Consider the following 18,610-nt stretch of genomic DNA (forward strand, 5'->3'; position numbering starts at 1 on the left):
TGCTGTCCCCGGTGCACTAGCACACCCAGCAATGCTGGAGTGTTGCTGTGCGCAGTCCCCACGGGGACACAGAGTACCTCCAAGTAGCAGGGCCATGTCCCTGAACGATACTCGGCTCCTATCCAGCAGGGTCCTCAGGAGCTGTGGATGGAGCACGGTCTCCTGTGCCTGGAGACCGATGGGATCCCACTTCACCCAGAGCCCTAATTGAGGGATGGGGAAGGAAAGCAGCATGTGGGCTCCAGCCTGCGTACCTGCAATGGATACCTCAACCTTAACAACACTGCCGACAAAAGTGGGGTGAGAAGGGAGCATGCTGGGGGCCCTGTTATGGGCCCTCTTTTCTTCCATCCGACATAGTCAGCAGCTGCTGCTGACTAAGCTGTGGAGCTATGCGTGCATGTCTGACCTCCTTCGCACAAAGCATAAAAACTGATGAGCCCGTAGCAGTACGGGGGGTGTATAGGCTGAAGGGGAGGGGCTTTACACTTTTAGTGTAATACTTTGTGTGGCCTCCGGAGGCATAGCTATACACCAATTGTCTGGGTCTCCCAATTAGGAGCGACAAAGAAAAAAAAATTTCTCAGCAGACTTCTTTCCCTTTTTTTTCTTCTTTAGAGTACCCTTTAACCCCTTCACGACCGCGGGCAGTAAAATTACGTCCTATTTTAACGTCACTTAACGACCAGGGACGTAACTTTACTGCCTAAAGTTCATTTGATTGCCGTGGCCATAGCAACGGCTTTCAAATGATGTCCCCTGCTGTTCCTTACAGCAGGGGACCTTTGCTTGACCCCAGGGGGGTGGCATCGCCACCCCTCATCAACGATCAATGTGATTGGCTGTTCAAATCTGAACCGCCAACCACATCGTTCGCACTAATTTCGGCAAAAATAATACCTGAATTAGTGCGATACTGTGAGATCCAGCTATGAGATGCCGTAGCAGCTACAGCAGATCATAGGTGGACCTCAAACATGGCGCCCCCAGCCCCTGCAGCACTGATTGGAGCGATCATGCTATGAGGCGCAATCGCTCCAATGAGTGTGCAGTGGGGCGGTCTGATCTGCAGGTGGCTGCACTCCCCAGGCCTGTGCTGGTCTGGGAAGCCCTCCCCCAACTTGTCTGCAGCGTGGACTGGCTGGTACTTGTGGTACCACACCACCGCTGCTGCTGCCGCCGCCACCGCCGCTGATGTCACTGCTCCTGCTCCACGTGAGTACTGTGCTCACCTTGCAGCCCGTGCGCGCTCCCGTGACGCCCCCTGCGCACTCCTGTGATGGCCCCTGCCCGTGCCCCCTGCGATCTGCCCCCCGACATCCCGATCTGCTCCCCCCGCGATCTGCCTGCCTCCCCCATGATCTCTATTCTGCTTCTGCAGCTCCTTCTCCGGTATCCCAGTCCCCACTCCCCCTCCCCCTCTGCTCTCCCCCCGACGTCATCTTATCTGTCTTCACCGGGTCGTCCGAGGTCTTCACTGGCCCGATCACATCTGCCTCCATCGCTGGGTCCTTCCTGAGTATTCTGCAGAGCTGTCCAACGTCCTGCCTGCTGCTCCTGTAAAGCTGTCCATCTGGCTGCCTTCTGTTCCTCCTGCAGTTCTTCTGGTCAATGATCCTCCTGCTAATCCTCTGGGTACTGTGAGTATAACTTTTTTTTTTTCTTTGTTTTCTTTTTGTATTCCATGTCTATTTTTACACCTCATCCGTCCGTGCATCCCGGGACTTTTTTTTTCTCGTATCCCCGATGCTTTTTGTATCGCATCCGTCCGTGCGTCCTGCCGAGCGCTGATCAGGGATGCACATAACGTATCTGCATCCCTGCTCAATTTTTGGCGTGACTTTTTTCGTATCCCCGACGCTTTTTGTATCGCATCTGTCCGTGCGTCCTGCCGAGCGCTGATCAGGGATGCACATAACGTATCTGCATCCCTGCTCAATTTTTGGCGTGACTTTTTTCGTATCCCCGACGCTTTTTGTATCGCATCCGTCCATGCGTCCCACCGAGCGCTGATCAGGGATGCACATAATGTATCTGCATCCCTGCTCAATTTTTGGCGTGACTTTTTTTCCGTATCCCTGACGCTTTTTGTATCGCATCTGTCCGTGCGTCCCGCCGAGCGCTGATCAGGGATGCACATAACGGATCGGCATCCCTGCTCAATTTTTGGCGTGACTGTTTTTTTTTTCCGTATCCCCGACGCTTTTTGTATTTCATCTGACCGTGCGTCCTGCAGTGGCCGATCAGTACACCGCGTCTGTGCGTTTGAAAAGTCAAATGGCGTTCCTTCTCTTCTAAACCCCGCCATGCGCCCAAACAATTGATTTCCACCACATATGAGGTATCTGCGTACTCAGGAAAAATTGCACAATATGTTTTATGGTGCATTTTGTCCCAATACTGTTGTAAAAAAAAAAAGCTACCTGATTGATGCAAAAATTTTGTGGTAAAAAAAAAAATTTTCACGGTTCAACGTCATCAACTTCTGTGGCGCCCCTGGGGGTAGAAGGGGCTCACCAAACATCTAGATAAATTCCTTGAGGGGTCTAGTTCCAAAATGGGGTTATTTGTGGGGGAGCTCCACTGTTTAGGCACCATAGGGGGTCTCCAAACGTGACATGGCGTCCGCTAATGATTCCAACCAATTTTGCTGTCAGATGGTGCTCCTTCTCTTCTGAGCCCCGCCATGCACCCAAACAATTACTTTCCACCACATGTGAGGTATCTGCGTACTCAGGAGAAATTGCACAATACGTTTTATGGTGCATTTTTTCCTGATACCCTTGTGAAAAAAAAGCTACATGGTTCAAGTAACAGGTTTGTGGTGAAAAAAAAAAAAGTGTATTCATGGCTCAACATTATGAACTTCTGTGGAGCCTCTTGGGGCTCGCTAAACATCTAGATAAATTCCTTGAGGGGTCTAGTTTCCAAAATGGGGTCACTTGTGGGGGAGCTCCACTGTTTAGGCACCATAGGGGGTCTCCAAACGTGACATGGCGTCCGCTAATGATTCCAACCAATTTTGCTGTCAAATGGTACTCCTTCTCTTCTGAGCCCCGCCATGCGCCCAAACAATTACTTTCCACCACATATGAGGTATCGTCGTACTCAGGAAAAAATGCACTATAAATTTCATGGTGCATTTTTTCCTGATACCCTTGTGAAAAAAAAGCTACATAGTTGAAGCAACAGTTTTGTGGTAAAAATTTTTTATTTTTCTTTTCACGGCTCAACATTATAAACTTCTGTGAAGCCCCCAGGGGTTCAAAGTGCTCACCAAACATCTAGAAAAATTATTTGAGGGCTCTAGTTTCCAAAATGAGGTCACTTGTGGGGGAGCTCCATTGTTTAGGCACCTCAGGGGGTCTCCAAATGCAACATTACGTCAGCTAATGATTCCAACCAATTTTGCTGTCAAATGGTGCTCCTTCTCTTCTGAGCCCCGCCGTATGCCCAAACATTTGATTTCCACCACATATGAGGTAGCTGCGTACTCAGGAGAAAATGCACAATACATTTTCTGGTGCACTTTTTCAAGATACCCTTGTGAAAAAAAAGCTACCTAGTTGAAGCAACAGTTTTGTGGTAAAAACATTTGTTTTTCTTTTCACGGCTCAACGTTATAAACTTCTGTGAAGCCCCCAGGGGTTCAAAGTGCTCACCAAACATCTAGAAAAATTATTTAAGGGCTCTAGTTTCCAAAATGGTGTCACTTGTGGGGGAGCTCCATTGTTTAGGCACCTCAGAGGGTCTTCAAACCCGACACGGCGTCCGCTAATGAGTCCAGCTAATTTTGCGTTCAAAAATTCAAATGGCGCTCCTTCCCTTTCGACCTCTGCCGTGCACCCAAACAATTGATTTTTACCACATATGGGGTATCAGCGTACTCAGGAGAAAATGCACAATAAATTGTAGGGTGCACTTTCTCTTTTCTCCCTTGTGAAAATGAAAATTTTATGGCTAAAGTAACATTTTTGTGTTAAAAAGTAAAATTTTAATTTTTTCCTTCCACATTGCTTTGGTTCCTGTGAAGCACCTAAAGGGTTAATAAACTTCTTGGATGTGGTTTTGAGCAGTGTGAGGGGTGCAGTTTTTAGAATGGGATCACTTTTGGGTATTTTATGTCACATTGGCATCTCAAAGTCACTTCAAATGTGATGTGGTCCCTAATAAAATTATTTTGTAAATTTTGTTGGAAAAATGAGAAATTGCTGATGAACTTTGACCCCTTCTAACTTCCTAACAAAAAAAAAAAAATTTGTTTCAAAAATTGCGCTGATGTAAAATAGACATGTGGGAAATTTTATTTAGTAACTATTTTGTGTGACATATCTCTCAGATTTATGGGCATAAATTTTCAAAGTTTGAAAATTGCGAAAATTTCAAAATTTTCGCAAAATTTCCTAAATTTGCACAAATAAACGCAAAAAATATCGGCCTAAATTTACCACTTACATGAACTACAATATGTCACGAAAAAACAATCTCAGAATCGCCAGGATCCGTTGAAGCGTTCCAGAGTTATAACCTGTCAAAGTGACACTGGTCAGAATTGCAAAAAATGGCCCGGTCATTAGGATGTTTTAGTGGCGGGGGTGAAGGGGTTAAAACTGTTGGCTGGATGTACTGTTATGATCCGGAACCATGGAAGACAACTATAAATCATTGGTAAAAGGTGACAAGGTGAAAAGGTGACAACTAATCTGGCCGCCATCCCCTTACTAACCATCACAACTAGAAGTAGCCGAGGGGTGAACTAACATCCTGTGCACCGCGAACCCAGCCGGAGAACTAGCTATCCTAAAGGAAGGAAAGATGAATAACTCTCTGCTTCAGAAAATAGATAAAGAATAGCAAGCACCCCACATTCAAAGACTGCGGTGATATAGGAAAACACAATACACAGATAGACGACAGGATTAGCAAATGGTGAGGCCCTACTGACTAAATAGGACAGGACAGGAAAGGGACTGATGGTGGCCAGAGAAAAACCCTGCAAAAATCCAACAATTTGTATGAATCAGCTCACCGTATAAAAGCTCAATCCCGATTCCGTCCTGGAGCACGGACAGGCACTGCCACAGCCCAATGAAATGCAGAAAAGGGTTAACGGTGAGTGTTTTCACCTGAAACGCGTAGTGCTGGTCATGTCTTTCTCTGTGTCTGCATGATGAAATAAAGACGTGATTCTTTGCCTGAAGAGCTGGACATCCTCTCTTTTCTGCAAAAATCCAACAACCTGATAGTACAAAAAAGCCCTCAGATCGCTAGATCTGAACTCCATCCTATACCAGGCGCTCTTGTCATACCAATGAACAGAAAACAGGAACCATTACAAATTTCAAGAAGCAACAAACACATGGACTTATAGGAGCAATACTCCAAACATAGCTGCAGGGAGCTTCCCAGCTAAGCAACTGAGAGGGAAGATCCCTGCATGCAAATAAACTGAAAACAACCACAGCAAATGACAAACTCAGATACGAGTAAAAGAACCAAACAACAAATAAAGAGCCAAGCACTTATCTGGGGAAGATGTGGTCTGGAGCAGGATGAAGCAGGCTGATGAACAAAGAACAACTGACATCCGGCATAGCCTGCTATCAGACCAGGGTTTAAATAAGCAGAGAGTTAGCAATGGAAACGCCCATTGCTCAACACACCTGGTCTCTGTCCAAAACATTCCTGGCCACAAGAGGGAGCCTCACAGCAGCCAAAGCATAACTGACATTAACACCGGTGTCTGTAGTGGGCCGGTGCCTGTAGTGGCCGTTCAGTCTTCAGTCACTGCCGCTCTTTTCCACAGTGTGCACGCTGTGCAGCATCAGTTTGGCTTGCGCACACAATCCTACTAGACAGCTGAAAGAAGCAGGCCGAGGAGGCAGCGTGCTGTGCCGGCCCTGCTGTGCAATCCTGCGCCTGGCATACACACTGCTGAGGAGAGTGGCAGTAGCGGTGACCGCAGCTCCCTTCTTCCTGATCAAATGTATTTGTGTCTATCAGCCATAAGTACATTTGAACTGTGCAGTGCGGCGCACGGGTCTAGAATCCGACGTGCATCAGCGTGAGGAGATCAGCACCTTGCTGATGTCATCACACTGCTGTGGGCCCCACAGAGACATGTCCGTCGGCGGTGAGTGCTCCATGGCGGAGCGAAAGATGAACTGTGTAATGAATGTGGATGCTGGGGAACAATCGTGAAACTGACACAGCTTTGCGAGATTACTTTATTCATAGGGGCAGTGTGTGTGTAAGGGGAGGATATTTTACAAAAGGGCAGTGGGGGATCAATATTTTTCAGAGCCAGTGTGGGGGGGTATATTAAGGAGAGTGGCAGCTTGGGGGGATATTAAGGTGAGTGGCAGCGTGGGGGTATATTAAGGTGAGTGGCAGCAAGTGGCAGTGTGGGGGTGTATTAAGGAGAGTGGCAGCGTGGGGGTATATTAAGGAGATTGATAGCATGGGGGGTATATTAAGGCGAGTGGCAGCGAGTGGCACCGTGGGGGTATATTAAGGAGAGTGGCAGCTGTGGGTATATTAAGGAGAGTGGCAGCGTGGGGGTATATTAAGGAGAGTGGCAGCGTGGGGTTATATTAAGGAGAGTGGCAGCGTGGGGTGTATATTAAGGAGAGTGGCAGCGTGGGGGTATATTAAGGAGAGTGGCAGCGTGGGGGTATATTAAGGAGAGTGGCAGCGTGGGGGTATATTAAGGAGAGTGGCAGAGTGGGGGTATATTAAGGAGAGTGGCAGCATGGGGGTATATTAAGGAGAGTGGCAGAGTGGGGGTAAATTAAGGAGAGTGGCAGAGTAGGGGTATATTAAGGCGAGTGGCAGCGTGGGGGTATATTAAGGAGAGTGGCAGCGTGGGGGTAAATTAAGGAGAGTGGCAGCGTGGGGGTATATTAAGGAGAGTGGCAGAGTGGGGGTATATTAAGGAGAGTGGCAGCGTGGGGGTATATTAAGGAGAGTGGCAGCGTGGGGGTAAATTAAGGAGAGTGGCAGCGTGGGGGTATATTAAGGAGAGTGGCAGAGTGGGGGTATATGAAGGAGAGTGGCAGCGTGGGGGTATATTAAGGAGAGTTGCAGCGGGGGGGTATATTAAGGAGAGTGGCAGCGTGGGGGTATATTAAGGAGAGTGGCAGCGTGGGGGTATATTAAGGAGAGTGGCAGCGTGGGGGTATATTAAGGAGAGTGGCAGCATGGGGGTATATTAAGGAGAGTGGCAGCGTGGGGGTATATTAAGGAGAGTGGCAGCGTGGGGGTATATTCAGTAGAGTAACAGTAGGGAGGTATATTAAGGAAAGTAGCACTGTGGGGGGATATTAAGGAGAGTTACAGCATGATGGGTATATTAAGGAGAGTGGCAGCGTGGGGGTATATTAAGGAGAGTGGCAGCGTGGGGGTATATTAAGGAGAGTGGCAGCGTGGGGGTATATTCAGTAGAGTAACAGTAGGGAGGTATATTCAGTAGAGTAACAGTAGGGAGGTATATTAAGGAGAGTAGCACTGTGGAGGGATATTAAGGAGAGTTACAGCATGATGGGTATATTAAGGAGAGTGGCAGCGTGGGGGTATATTAAGGAGAGTGAATGCTTGGGGGTTTATTATGAAGAGGGGCAGTGTGCGGAGATAGTTTGCATAAGAGCAGTGTGTATATGGGTGGAGATATTTTGTGAAGGAAGTACAGAAATTATTTATTCAGGGTTGCAGCATGGGAAATATTGATATTAATGGCCCAGAATAATGATACTTTTATATTTAAAGGCACTCTGTCAGGAAATGCTGCTGAAGAACAAAGAGGGAGGTCTTCAGAGACGAGCTGAGGGCATGAAATCTCACAATGGCATCTGTACTACGTGGAGACAAAAGGGACGGGAACGACTCTGATCAGAGATGATGTCACCTATAAGGTACTTGGATGTAAATGTTTTTTTGTGATGCTGTCTTATCAGTACTGTGGTTCTTGTATGGTCCATAGTCTGACAATTATTCATAACTCTCAGCATCTCCTTACTATTGTTAAGGAGAAAATTGAGAATTGTAGGTTCATACAATGCAACTGTACATGGGGCTAAGCATGATTCATGTACTGACGTTAATTTTGACGCTGCAGTCATGTGCTGAATGTGGCTCTGGTGCTGCATTCATGTGCTGATGATGGTTCTGGCACTGCATTCATGTGCTGATGGTGGTTCTGGCGCTGCTAACATGTGCTGATGGTGGTTCTGGCGGTGCATGCATGCGCTGATGGTGGTTCTGATGCAACATTCATGTGCTGATGGTTGCTCTGGCGCTGCATTCATGTGCTGATGAAGGGTCTGGCGCTGCATTTATGTGCTGATGGTGATTCTCGCACTGCATTCATGTTCTGGTGGTGGTTCTGGTGCTGCATTCATGTGCTGATGGTGGTTCTGGTGCTGCATTCATGTGCTGATGATGGTTCTGGTGCGGCATTCAGATACTGATTGTGGCCCTGGCGTTGCATTCATGTGCTGATGATGGTTCTTAAGCTTCATTCATGTGCTGATGGTGGTTCTGATGCTTCATTCATGTGCTGATGGTGGTTCTGATGCTTTGTGCATGTGCTGATGGTGGTTCTGATGCTTCGTTCATGTGCTGATGGTGTTTCTGAAGCTACATTCATGTGCTTATGGTGGTTTTGGTGCGGCATTCACGTGCTGATCGTGGTTCTGAACTTGACAATCCAAAACAAGTTTCATTGCTATGTTAAAGATTAAAAATAATCAAAAAACTTGGTTTTGAGATTATGAGAATTTGGCAAGATTCTGCTCAGTTTCTGTTCCAAAAACAGTTTAAATTAGCACATGTTTACACATATTTTTTTAAGCAGAATGTCTTCAAATCCTCCTCAAATATTTGGTTCTAGTGATATATTTATGTAAGTACCCCTTCCATGACGCTGACTGCTCACATCCTCTTGATGTCTGATGCATGCTTTTTGTTATTAAAAAAAAATACAAACTGCTGTTGCATCTGGTATCTATAAATGTCTGCATCTCTGACATCACATCCGCAGCGCTGTAGCCAGTTAGCTGCTGAGCTCCTTGATTGGTTGCAGCGCTGTCATCGTGACGTGACATCAGCGCTACAGACAATAGCAGACCTGGGGAGAGTGAATAAAATAAACAAACAATACAGGTAATGGGTTTCCAAAACCGAAAAACATAAGGGTATGTGCACACAAGAAATTTTACACTCAAGCAAAACTGCCATGTCTTTCAAGCAGAAGATGTTGAAAACCGTGATCAATCATTGTATTTTTCATAGTGGTTTCCATGGTGGGATCTGCCCCCAAAAATGTCAATGCACATTCCCTAAGTGAAATGCACCCACAATTATCACCAGTGAAAACTACAGCTTCCCTGATCACCTATCTGTAGAATAGGTCATCAGTATTAGTTCAGGAGGATGTGATCTTGTATCCCTGCCCATCAGCTATATGACGAGGCCGCAGCATTATATGGAGAGCAGCATCCTCTTCATTATCTGCGAGACCCAGCTCTGTAAGGAAATAGCGGCTTCACCAGGTCCTGCTACTAACAGCAATAAATAGGCCTGAGCTGTAATACTGGATGCAGCCGTGACTACATGTTATATGGTCGTGTTACACAATGTACAAGTGCACAAAGATATTACACATTCACCACGCGACAAGTGGCCTGTGCACTCCCAAATGCCAGGTCTGAATGTGAGTCCCAGTCCGCCCTGCACCCGCATGGTATTATACACCTGCACAATAGCACAGTATAATACACCCGCATGGTATTAAACACCTGCACAATAGCACAGTATAATACACCCGCATGGTATTATACACCTGCACAATAGCACAGTATAATACACCCGCATGGTATTATACACCTGCACAATAGCACGGTATAATACACCCGCATGGTATTATACACCTGCACAATAGCACAGTATAATACACCCGCATGGTATTATACACCTGCACAATAGCACAGTATAATACACCCGCATGGTATTATACACCTGCACAATAGCACGGTATAATACACCCACATGGTATTATACACCTGCACAATAGCACAGTATAATACACCCGCATGGTATTATACACCTGCACAATAGCACAGTATAATACACCCGCATGGTATTATACACCTGCACAATAGCACAGTATATATAATACACCCACATGGTATTACACACCCGCACAATAGCACAGTATAAGACACCCGCATGGTATTCTACACCCGCACAATAGCACAGTATATATAATACACCCACATGGTATTATACACCCGCACAATAGCACAGTATAAGACACCCGCATGGTATTATACACCCGCACAATAGCACGGTATAATACACCCGCATGGTATTCTACACCCGCACAATAGCACAGTATATATAATACACCCACATGGTATTATACACCCGCACAATAGCACAGTATAATACACCTGCATGGTATTCTACACCCGCACAATAGCACGGTATAATACACCCGTATGGTATTATACACCCGCACAATAGCATGGTATAATACACCCGCATGGTATTATACACCTGCACAATAGCACGGTATAATACACCCGCATGGTATTATACACCTGCACAATAGCACGGTATCATACATCCTCACAATATAGTACCTTATAATACAACTGCACGGTCTCATACACCCGCACAATTGTACAATATAATACACCCGCACGGTATAAAACACCAGCACAGTACAATCCGCTCGTGCGATACAATGCGCCCGCACGGTATCATACTTCTGAACAGTACGATACTCCAACAGACGATGCCATACACCGGCACAGCACTGTACACCGGCACGGTATAATGCACTGTCACGGTACCATACACCGGCACAGCACTGTACACCGGCACGGTATAATACACCGTGCATACTCCTGCACAGTATAATACCGCAGTAGGGCCTTATACGCCCGCCCGGACGCACATGTGTAGTGTACAGCAGCGCTGTGTGACGGGATCACGTGACAGTAGGGCTGACGGCTCGGACACACCACGTGACAAGCTCCCGCTACAGCGCAGCAGTGTGTTCTTTCCTTGCACGCTGATGACCTCACACACGTGGCTCCACCAATCGGCGCTCCATCCGACGCAGTGACGTCATAAGCCGAGCAGCGATCTGCTGCCTGTGGCTCCGCCCCGTCCGTCCGCCTGTGTCCCTGCTCTCTCCCTCCCAGTTCTCCAACTCTGTGCCGGGACCAATCAGATCGGCAGCTCGGCGAGGGAAAGGCGACGGATGAGGCCCGCACGGTCGGGCAGTATGAAAGACCTCGCCGCCAGCCCTTCCGGTAGGTGAGGAGAGCGGCAGCACTCGGAGCGGGCGGCCGCCGGTGGTGTCTGGGGGCCGCTCTTCCCGAGATGCCTTGTGAGAGGAAGTGAGGCCATGTTTGGTGCCTTTCTTGTGACAATAACAAGCCGTGTGCAGGTCCGCAGGCGCCGCGCTCCTATGTCTGCTGTGTTCATGTTCCCCACAGGTTTGTCGTCCCCCAACCCTCCCAGTCAGGAGGTGAAGGCAGAGGGAGCCAGCAAGAAGCGGCGGCTGAACACCGGCAGCGGTGCTGACGACTACGACCCCATCTCCCCCCCGAGGAACCACATCCAGAAGAAGCTGAGGTTCGAGGACACGCTGGACTTCCTGGGCCTGGATGTGAAGATGGCAGAGGAGTCCCCGTCCTCCTCCTCGTCCACCCCCCAGCCCACCAGGAACAAGAGCGTGCTGATCTCTCCGGTGGCCGCAGGGCATCATGCCAACGGGCTCACCAAGGCCTCGCCGGTGTCCAGCTTTGCCAACAGTAAGCCCGGCTCCGCCAAGAAGCTAGTCATCAAGAACTTCAAAGGTAAGGTGTGTCCGGCAGAAGCGAGTGCCCGCTCCACACTGCCTGGGGACTACTGGGCAAACCGTATCAGGGGGCACAAATCTGGGAAGATGTAAAGGGGTCTTCAAGTGTCTCAGCTGTTCCTAACTTAAAGGGGTTGTCTACTGCTGGTTCTTGGTGCAGGTCCCCGTCAGCGCTTGGACCGCTGCTGACAATCCATAGCAGGTTTTGCAGCCTCTTCTCTTTTCTCAGCGCAGACCTCAGTTCTGCTCGAGTAATGGTGTCTGCAGCAGTCACGTGTCTGCGGGTGACCCCGCTCATAGCGGTGGATCAGCGCCGCTCCGGAGCAGTTATTATGGGCTGTATATTGGCGTTGTCTGATGAGGGGTTCCCGGTAGGGGAGCATTCATTGGATCCAGCAGTGGCTGCTCTGGTGGTTTGTGCCCAAACAGCAAGCGATGACATTCCTTTACCTCATTACATCACCGCTGAGGCCTGAGATTGACAGCAGAGGTCAGGTGACTAGAACAGACGGATGTCTTCAATGATATCCTGCTTTGGTCAGCTGACCGCTGCAGTCAATCACAGGCCTTAGCAGTTCTGTCTAAACAATAGGAAATCATTGCTTTCTGGCCAGTTGAATATCACCACAGCATCCAGCGTCCATGGGGCTTAAAGCATTATTTTTTCTTTTAAGATACTTAATGACCGCTTTAAAGGCTTTGATTAGTTCTAACCTTATTTTTTTTTTGTTTTCCCCCCACTGTCTATATGGTCTGGATAATCCATGCTGTTCATGTGCCTATTAGATGGAGGCCAGAACGAGTCTGACCAGCCTCCTCTAATAAACTACTAAGGCTGCTTTCACAGTCTGGCAAAAAAACTGATGCAACGCATCTGGCGAAAAAACTGATTCCTTGCATCAGTTATTTCCATGCGTTCCTTCCGTTTTTTGACGGATCCGTTGTGCTACTGAGCATGCTACGTTAAAAAAACAAAACGGATCAGTCGTTGGATTCCATTGTATGCCGGATGATGACGGATCTGGCGCCCATAAGCTTTCATTGTAACTCACGCCGCATAGCGCCGGATGCAACGCAAGGCCATGCGGCACAATCCGGCGCTAATACAAGTCTATGGGGGAAAGAACAGATCCGGCGGCAACACACGCCGGATCCGTTCTTTCCGTTTTTTATCAGATTGTGCCACACGGCAAAAAACGGATGTATGAAAGCAGCCGAACATAGTGAGTCCAGTAAAAAAAAAAAAACAACATTCTAGTGTGGACTAGAGCAAACCATTTAATTTATTTTTATATGGAAGATGATGGGTTACAAAAGCCATTGTGTAGCACCCCTCCCAGTTGCCCACAGCTTCTCTGCACTTGGTACTATGCCCCCCCCCCCACACTGATCCAGTCTTCATCATCCGGCAGGGAATAGGGGCCTCGTGACCTCCTCTAGTCAATTAGTGGCTGCGCAGCCTTCACATTTTGTCTAAATAATGTTTCTTCCTATTTTGATGTACTGTGAAGGCTGCAGGCAATCGGCGGAGGATTGCTGTGATCTGGTAGGTGAGTGTAGGTTTTTCTTACACATTTCTGAGCTTAAAGGGAATCTGTCAGCAGAGGATGACTGTTCACACCAAGTACAGGTGCTTGTGCATCATGGCGGGATTGAACATTTAAATACACCCTCTCAACTGCTGGGTTTCCCCCCAATCTCCACCCTCTCCTCTTCTATGATTGATAGTTCTGGCTTTATAGGGAGGCGATACATAGAAAACAAGCAGGTGGGAAGATGGATTTTACTGATTGTGCATCATGGTGGGGCCAATCAGTAAAATCCATCTTCCCACCTGCTTGTTTTCTATGTATCGCCTCCCTATAAAGCCAGAACTATCAATCATAGAAGAGGAGAGGGTGGAGATTGGGGGGAAACCCAGCAGTTGAGAGGGTGTATTTAAATGTTCAATCCCGCCATGATGCACAAGCACCTGTACTTGGTGTGAATAGTTATCTTGTACTCATAGTCCTTTTAAAATAAATGACATCCCTTTTAAATGTAGTCCCCCATGAGATATTCAGTAGCTTTTTATACCATCACATTTTAGCGGACGCCATCATAGCCTGTGGATGTGTATTTCTCACAGCCTTGGTTTAAGGGTAGAATCACACTGACGTATGACTCGCAGGAGGGCAGTGAGAAAATCCCGCATTGCACCCGGCCCCATGTAAGACAATGCAGCAGCTCAGATCTGGGAGTTTTTCCTCACCTTTAATCTGACTGAGGAAAAAATCTCAGCATCCTGCGATTATGGGCGCTTTTCCATCTGCGATTTCATGGTGCGAGTGCGATGCCATTAAAAATCGGATTGCATTCACACCAGTGTTGCACACTGAGACCGTTTCCTCTGTCCCGTTTTTTTTTCTCCACACGAATTGGGCTCTCGGTGCAATCACAGCATGCTGCGATTGCACCAAATCTTGGCTCAAGTGTGTGTAAAATCGCGCTGCACTCGCATGTTATGCGACTACAGTGCGGTGCACGCAGAGACAGACAACGGAGGAGATGGGAGAAAGTGCTCCCTCCCTCTGCTCCGCTCCTGCAATAAGATCGCATCACAGTCGCATGATCCTCGGCTGACACCGCAGCAGAGGGTATTAGCATATCGCTTCTGATGCTCCTGCATCGGAAGCGGTACGCAAATGGAAAAGAGCCCTATCTGTGAGTCTCACATCACTCGCACCCATACAAGTCTATAGGTGTGAGTGAAACAGACTGCACTAGGATGACATTTAAGTGCAGTGCGATATACGCACAGGCTGACAATGAAGGAGATAGAGAAATCACTCCCTCCCTCTCCTCTGCAGCTTTGATCCGATCTCTGTATAATGACACTCGGACCACGCTCGCAGCAGAGCAGAAGTCAGGGGTCATTATCATATCTGATACTTGCGTCACATGCCGTAGGCTAATGTGATTCCATCCTAAAGGTACCGTCACACTAAGCAACATCGCTAGCAACATCGTTGAGGAGGCACAACTTGCTAGCGATGTTGCGGTGTGTGACATCCAGCAACAACCTGGCCCCTGCTGTGAGGTCGCTGGTTGTTGCTGAATGTCCCGGACCATTTTTTTAGTTGTTGCTCTCCCGCTGTGAAGCACAAATCGCTGTGTGTGACAGCGAGACAACAACAACTAAATGTGCATGCAGCAGAGAGCCGGCTTCTGCGGACACTGGTAACCACAGTAAACATCGGGTAACCAAGAAGCCCTTCCCTTGGTTACCCGATATTTACCTTCGTTACCAGCGTCCGCCGCTCTCAGCTGTCAGTGCCGGCTCCCTGCTCTCTGCACACGTAGCCACAGTACACATCGGATAATTAACCCGATGTGTACTGTGGCTAGGAGTGCAGGGAGTGCCAGCACTGGCAGTTTGACAGCGGCGGACGCTGGTAACGAAGGTAAATATCGGGTAACAAAGGGAAGGGCTTCTTGGTTACCCGATGTTTACCGTGGTTACCAGCGTCCGCAGAAGCCGGCTCCTGCTGCCTGCACACGTAGCAGAGTACACATCGGGTAATTAACCCGATGTGTACTGTGGCTAGGTGTGCAGGGAGCCAGCGGTGTGCGCTGGTAACCAAGGTAAATATCGGGTTGGTTACCCGATATTTACCTTAGTTACCAAGCGCAGCATACTTCCACGTGTAGCGACGCTCCAGCGATCCCTGCCAGGTCAGGTTGCTGGTGGGATAGCTGGAGCGTCGCTGTGTGACATCTCACCAGCAACCTCCTAGCAACTTACCAGCGATCCCTATCAGGTTGTATCGTTGTTGGGATCGCTGGTAAGTTGTTTAGTGTGACTGGGCCTTAACGAATACTTTTGGAGGAGAGGTTTGTAAAGGAACTGTGCTACTTATCTTTATCTGTTCCTGCATTGGACAGTGGATTTTTTTTTTTTTTTTTGCCAGACCATACACTATATTCTACAGGGTTTTTCACATGCCCTACTTTGGTCCATTTTATGGCCAAAACTCAACCGTGCATTCATGGCATCCATGTGATGTCTGTAACAACCAGTGAAAAAAATCAGTTTGGGAAACCTTTGATTGGAATTCCTTTGCAGGAAAAATGGAAAAATGGATGAAACCAGATCCATGAAACTGTAATGATAAATGCTCATTTTTGCAGAATCAATGACAGCCTACTTATTGACTCCTCTCATACAGGACTACTCGGCGTGCTGCAGGTAGTCCAGCATATTTACAAGCTCTGTATAACTGCTAGATCTGCAGCAGAGAAAACATTGATTTGATCAAAATGACAGTAAATAGCTCAGTAAGTGACACATCACTGGAATCAGGGTCTGTGTCTCTACATTATGATGCTCTCAGATGGGGAGGGGGTGGGGCAAAAACCTGGTAACGGATTCCCTTTACTGATTGTCCTGTGCACTTAGTGCTAGTCCTGTTCAGGAAAAATGTGCTGCCGAGAAGGATTATTTCTAACCCCTTAAGTACTTGCCCATTTGAGTCTTAAGTATACATTTTGTTTTTGAGATTTTAGTGCACGTCCTCGTTACCCTCTCCCTTCATAATAATAATAATAATAATCTTTATTTCTATAGCGCCAACATATTCCGTAGCGCTTTACAATTCAGGAGGATCATATACATACAAGTAACAGTTATAGAAATACAATATTTAGAGGGGAAAAAATACAACCCTGCTCGTGAGAGCTTACAATCTACAATGAGATGGGGGGAGAGGCAAGGTTCAAGTGCTTATTTACAATGACAATCCAGCCATCTCATGGAAATGGGGCTGGATAATGGTTTCCTGGACCAGTGGGCCCGAGCCTTGAGATGCCTTTGGGTGCCATGGAGTTTGATGTGGAGCTATGTTGTGAGAGGTTGTAGAGGGACTATGTGAATCGAATCTGATTAGGGAGTGTGATAGGCCGCCCTAAAAAGATGCGTCTTTAGGGTGCGTCTGAAGCTGAGTAAGTTGTGATTTGTCCTAACTTCTTGGGGTAGAGCGTTCCAGAGGGTTGGTGCAGCTCGGAAGAAGTCTTGGATCCGGGAGTGGGAGGTTCGAATTAGTGTGGATGTTAGTCGAAAGTCGCTTCCAGAGCGTAGAGAACGGGTGGACTGATAGACAGAGAGGAGGGTGGAGATGTAGGGGGGTGCTGCACTGTGGAGAGCTTTGTGGGCGAGAACAAGCAGTTTGAATTGGATCCTATGATATATGGGCAGCCAGTGCAATGACTGGCACAGAGCAGAGGCATCCGAGTAGCGGTTAGCCAGATAGGTGACCCTGGCTGCTGCATTAAGGATTGACTGTAAAGAAGAGAGTCTAGTTAGGGGGAGACCAATTAATAGAGAGTTACAGTAGTCCAAGCGAGAGTGGATCAGGGCCACGGTGAGGGTTTTTGTCGTTTCCATTGTGAGAAAGGGGCGGATTCTAGAGATGTTCTTGAGGTGCAAGCGGCAGGTGCGGGCAAGAGATTGTATGTGGGAGGTGAAGGAGAGATCAGTGTCAAGTATAACCCCCAGGCAGCGGGCTTGCGGCCTAGGACTTATCGTTGTGCCACACACAGAGAGGGAGATGTCAGGTTGAGGAAAGTTGGAAGATGGAGGGAAAAGAAGAAGTTCAGTTTTGGAAAGGTTAAGTTTCAGATGAAGAGCAGACATGACATTGCAAACTGCTGTCAGGCAGTCACTGGTGTTCTGTAGTACAGCGGGGGTGAGCTCAGGGGAGGAGGTGTATAGCTGTGTGTCATCAGCATAAAGATGGTACTGAAAGCCAAATCTGCTGATGGTCTGACCAATTGGGGCAGTGTAGAGGGAGAAAAGAAGAGGGCCAAGGACTGAACCTTGAGGGACCCCAACAGTGAGAGGAAGAGGAGAAGATGTGGAGCCAGCAAATGATACACTGAATGAGCGTCCAGAAAGATAGGAAGAGAACCAGGAGAGAACAGTGTCCTTTAGGCCGATAGAGTGGAGCATAGAGAGAAGGAGATGGTGGTCAACAGTGTCAAAGGCAGCAGAAAGGTCAAGAAGAATAAGCAGAGAGTGGTCACCGTTACGTTTTGCTGTCAATAGGTCATTGGTCACTTTGACAAGGGCAGTTTCTGTTGAGTGTAAAGGGCGGAAGCCAGACTGTAAAGGATCTAGAAGAGAGTGAGAGGAGAGGTAGCGGGTGAGGCGAGAGTAGACCAGGCGCTCCAAGAGTTTAGAGATGAAGGAGAGATTGGAGACTGGTCTGTAGTTGCTTGTGCAGGACGGATCGAGAGAAGGTTTTTTTAATAATGGAGTAATGATAGAGTGTTTGAGGGAGGAGGGGAAGATACCCGAAGAGAGAGAGAGATTGAAGATTTTAGTTAGGTGAGTGGCGACAACCGGAGAGAGGGACTGGAGTAGAGGTGTGGGGAAGGGATCAGTAGGGCAAGTTGTAGGACGAGAGGAGGATAGGAGCCTGGAGACTTCCTCCTCTGTGACTGGGTCAAATGTGGAAAGTGAGCTGGATGGGATATGGGGAGGGATGGGATTCACGGGGCTTGGTGGCTGGGAGCTGATCTCTTGGCGGATGTTTTTAATTTTCTCTGTGAAATACGAGGCCAGGTCATCAGCATGAAGGGCTGTGACAGGGGTCTGTACTTTGGGACTGAGGAGGGAGTGAAAGGTGTCAAAGAGTTTTTTTGGATTGTTGGCAAGTGAGGAAACAAGGTTGGTGAAGTAGGTCTGTTTGGCGAGGTGAAGGG

General features: G+C 47.9%; 1 protein-coding gene across 2 annotated transcripts in view; it reads left to right on the forward strand.

The window, feature by feature from the left end:
• Nucleotides 1–11,126: 11,126 nt before the first annotated feature.
• Nucleotides 11,127–18,610, forward strand: part of CUL4B (cullin 4B) — a 181,458-nt gene continuing 173,974 nt past the window's right edge. The window contains exons 1-2 of one of the 2 annotated variants that reach the window (XM_075323898.1): nt 11,127–11,318; nt 11,505–11,867. In XM_075323898.1, the coding sequence (XP_075180013.1) occupies nt 11,267–11,318; nt 11,505–11,867 (415 nt within the window). In that variant the 5' untranslated portion in view covers nt 11,127–11,266. Of the gene's footprint in view, nt 11,319–11,398; nt 11,868–18,610 lie in introns of those variants that run through there. The other variant, XM_075323897.1, reaches the window with a different exon arrangement.

Source organism: Anomaloglossus baeobatrachus, chromosome 9 (genome assembly GCF_048569485.1).
Source record: "Anomaloglossus baeobatrachus isolate aAnoBae1 chromosome 9, aAnoBae1.hap1, whole genome shotgun sequence".
NCBI lineage: Eukaryota > Metazoa > Chordata > Amphibia > Anura > Aromobatidae > Anomaloglossus > Anomaloglossus baeobatrachus.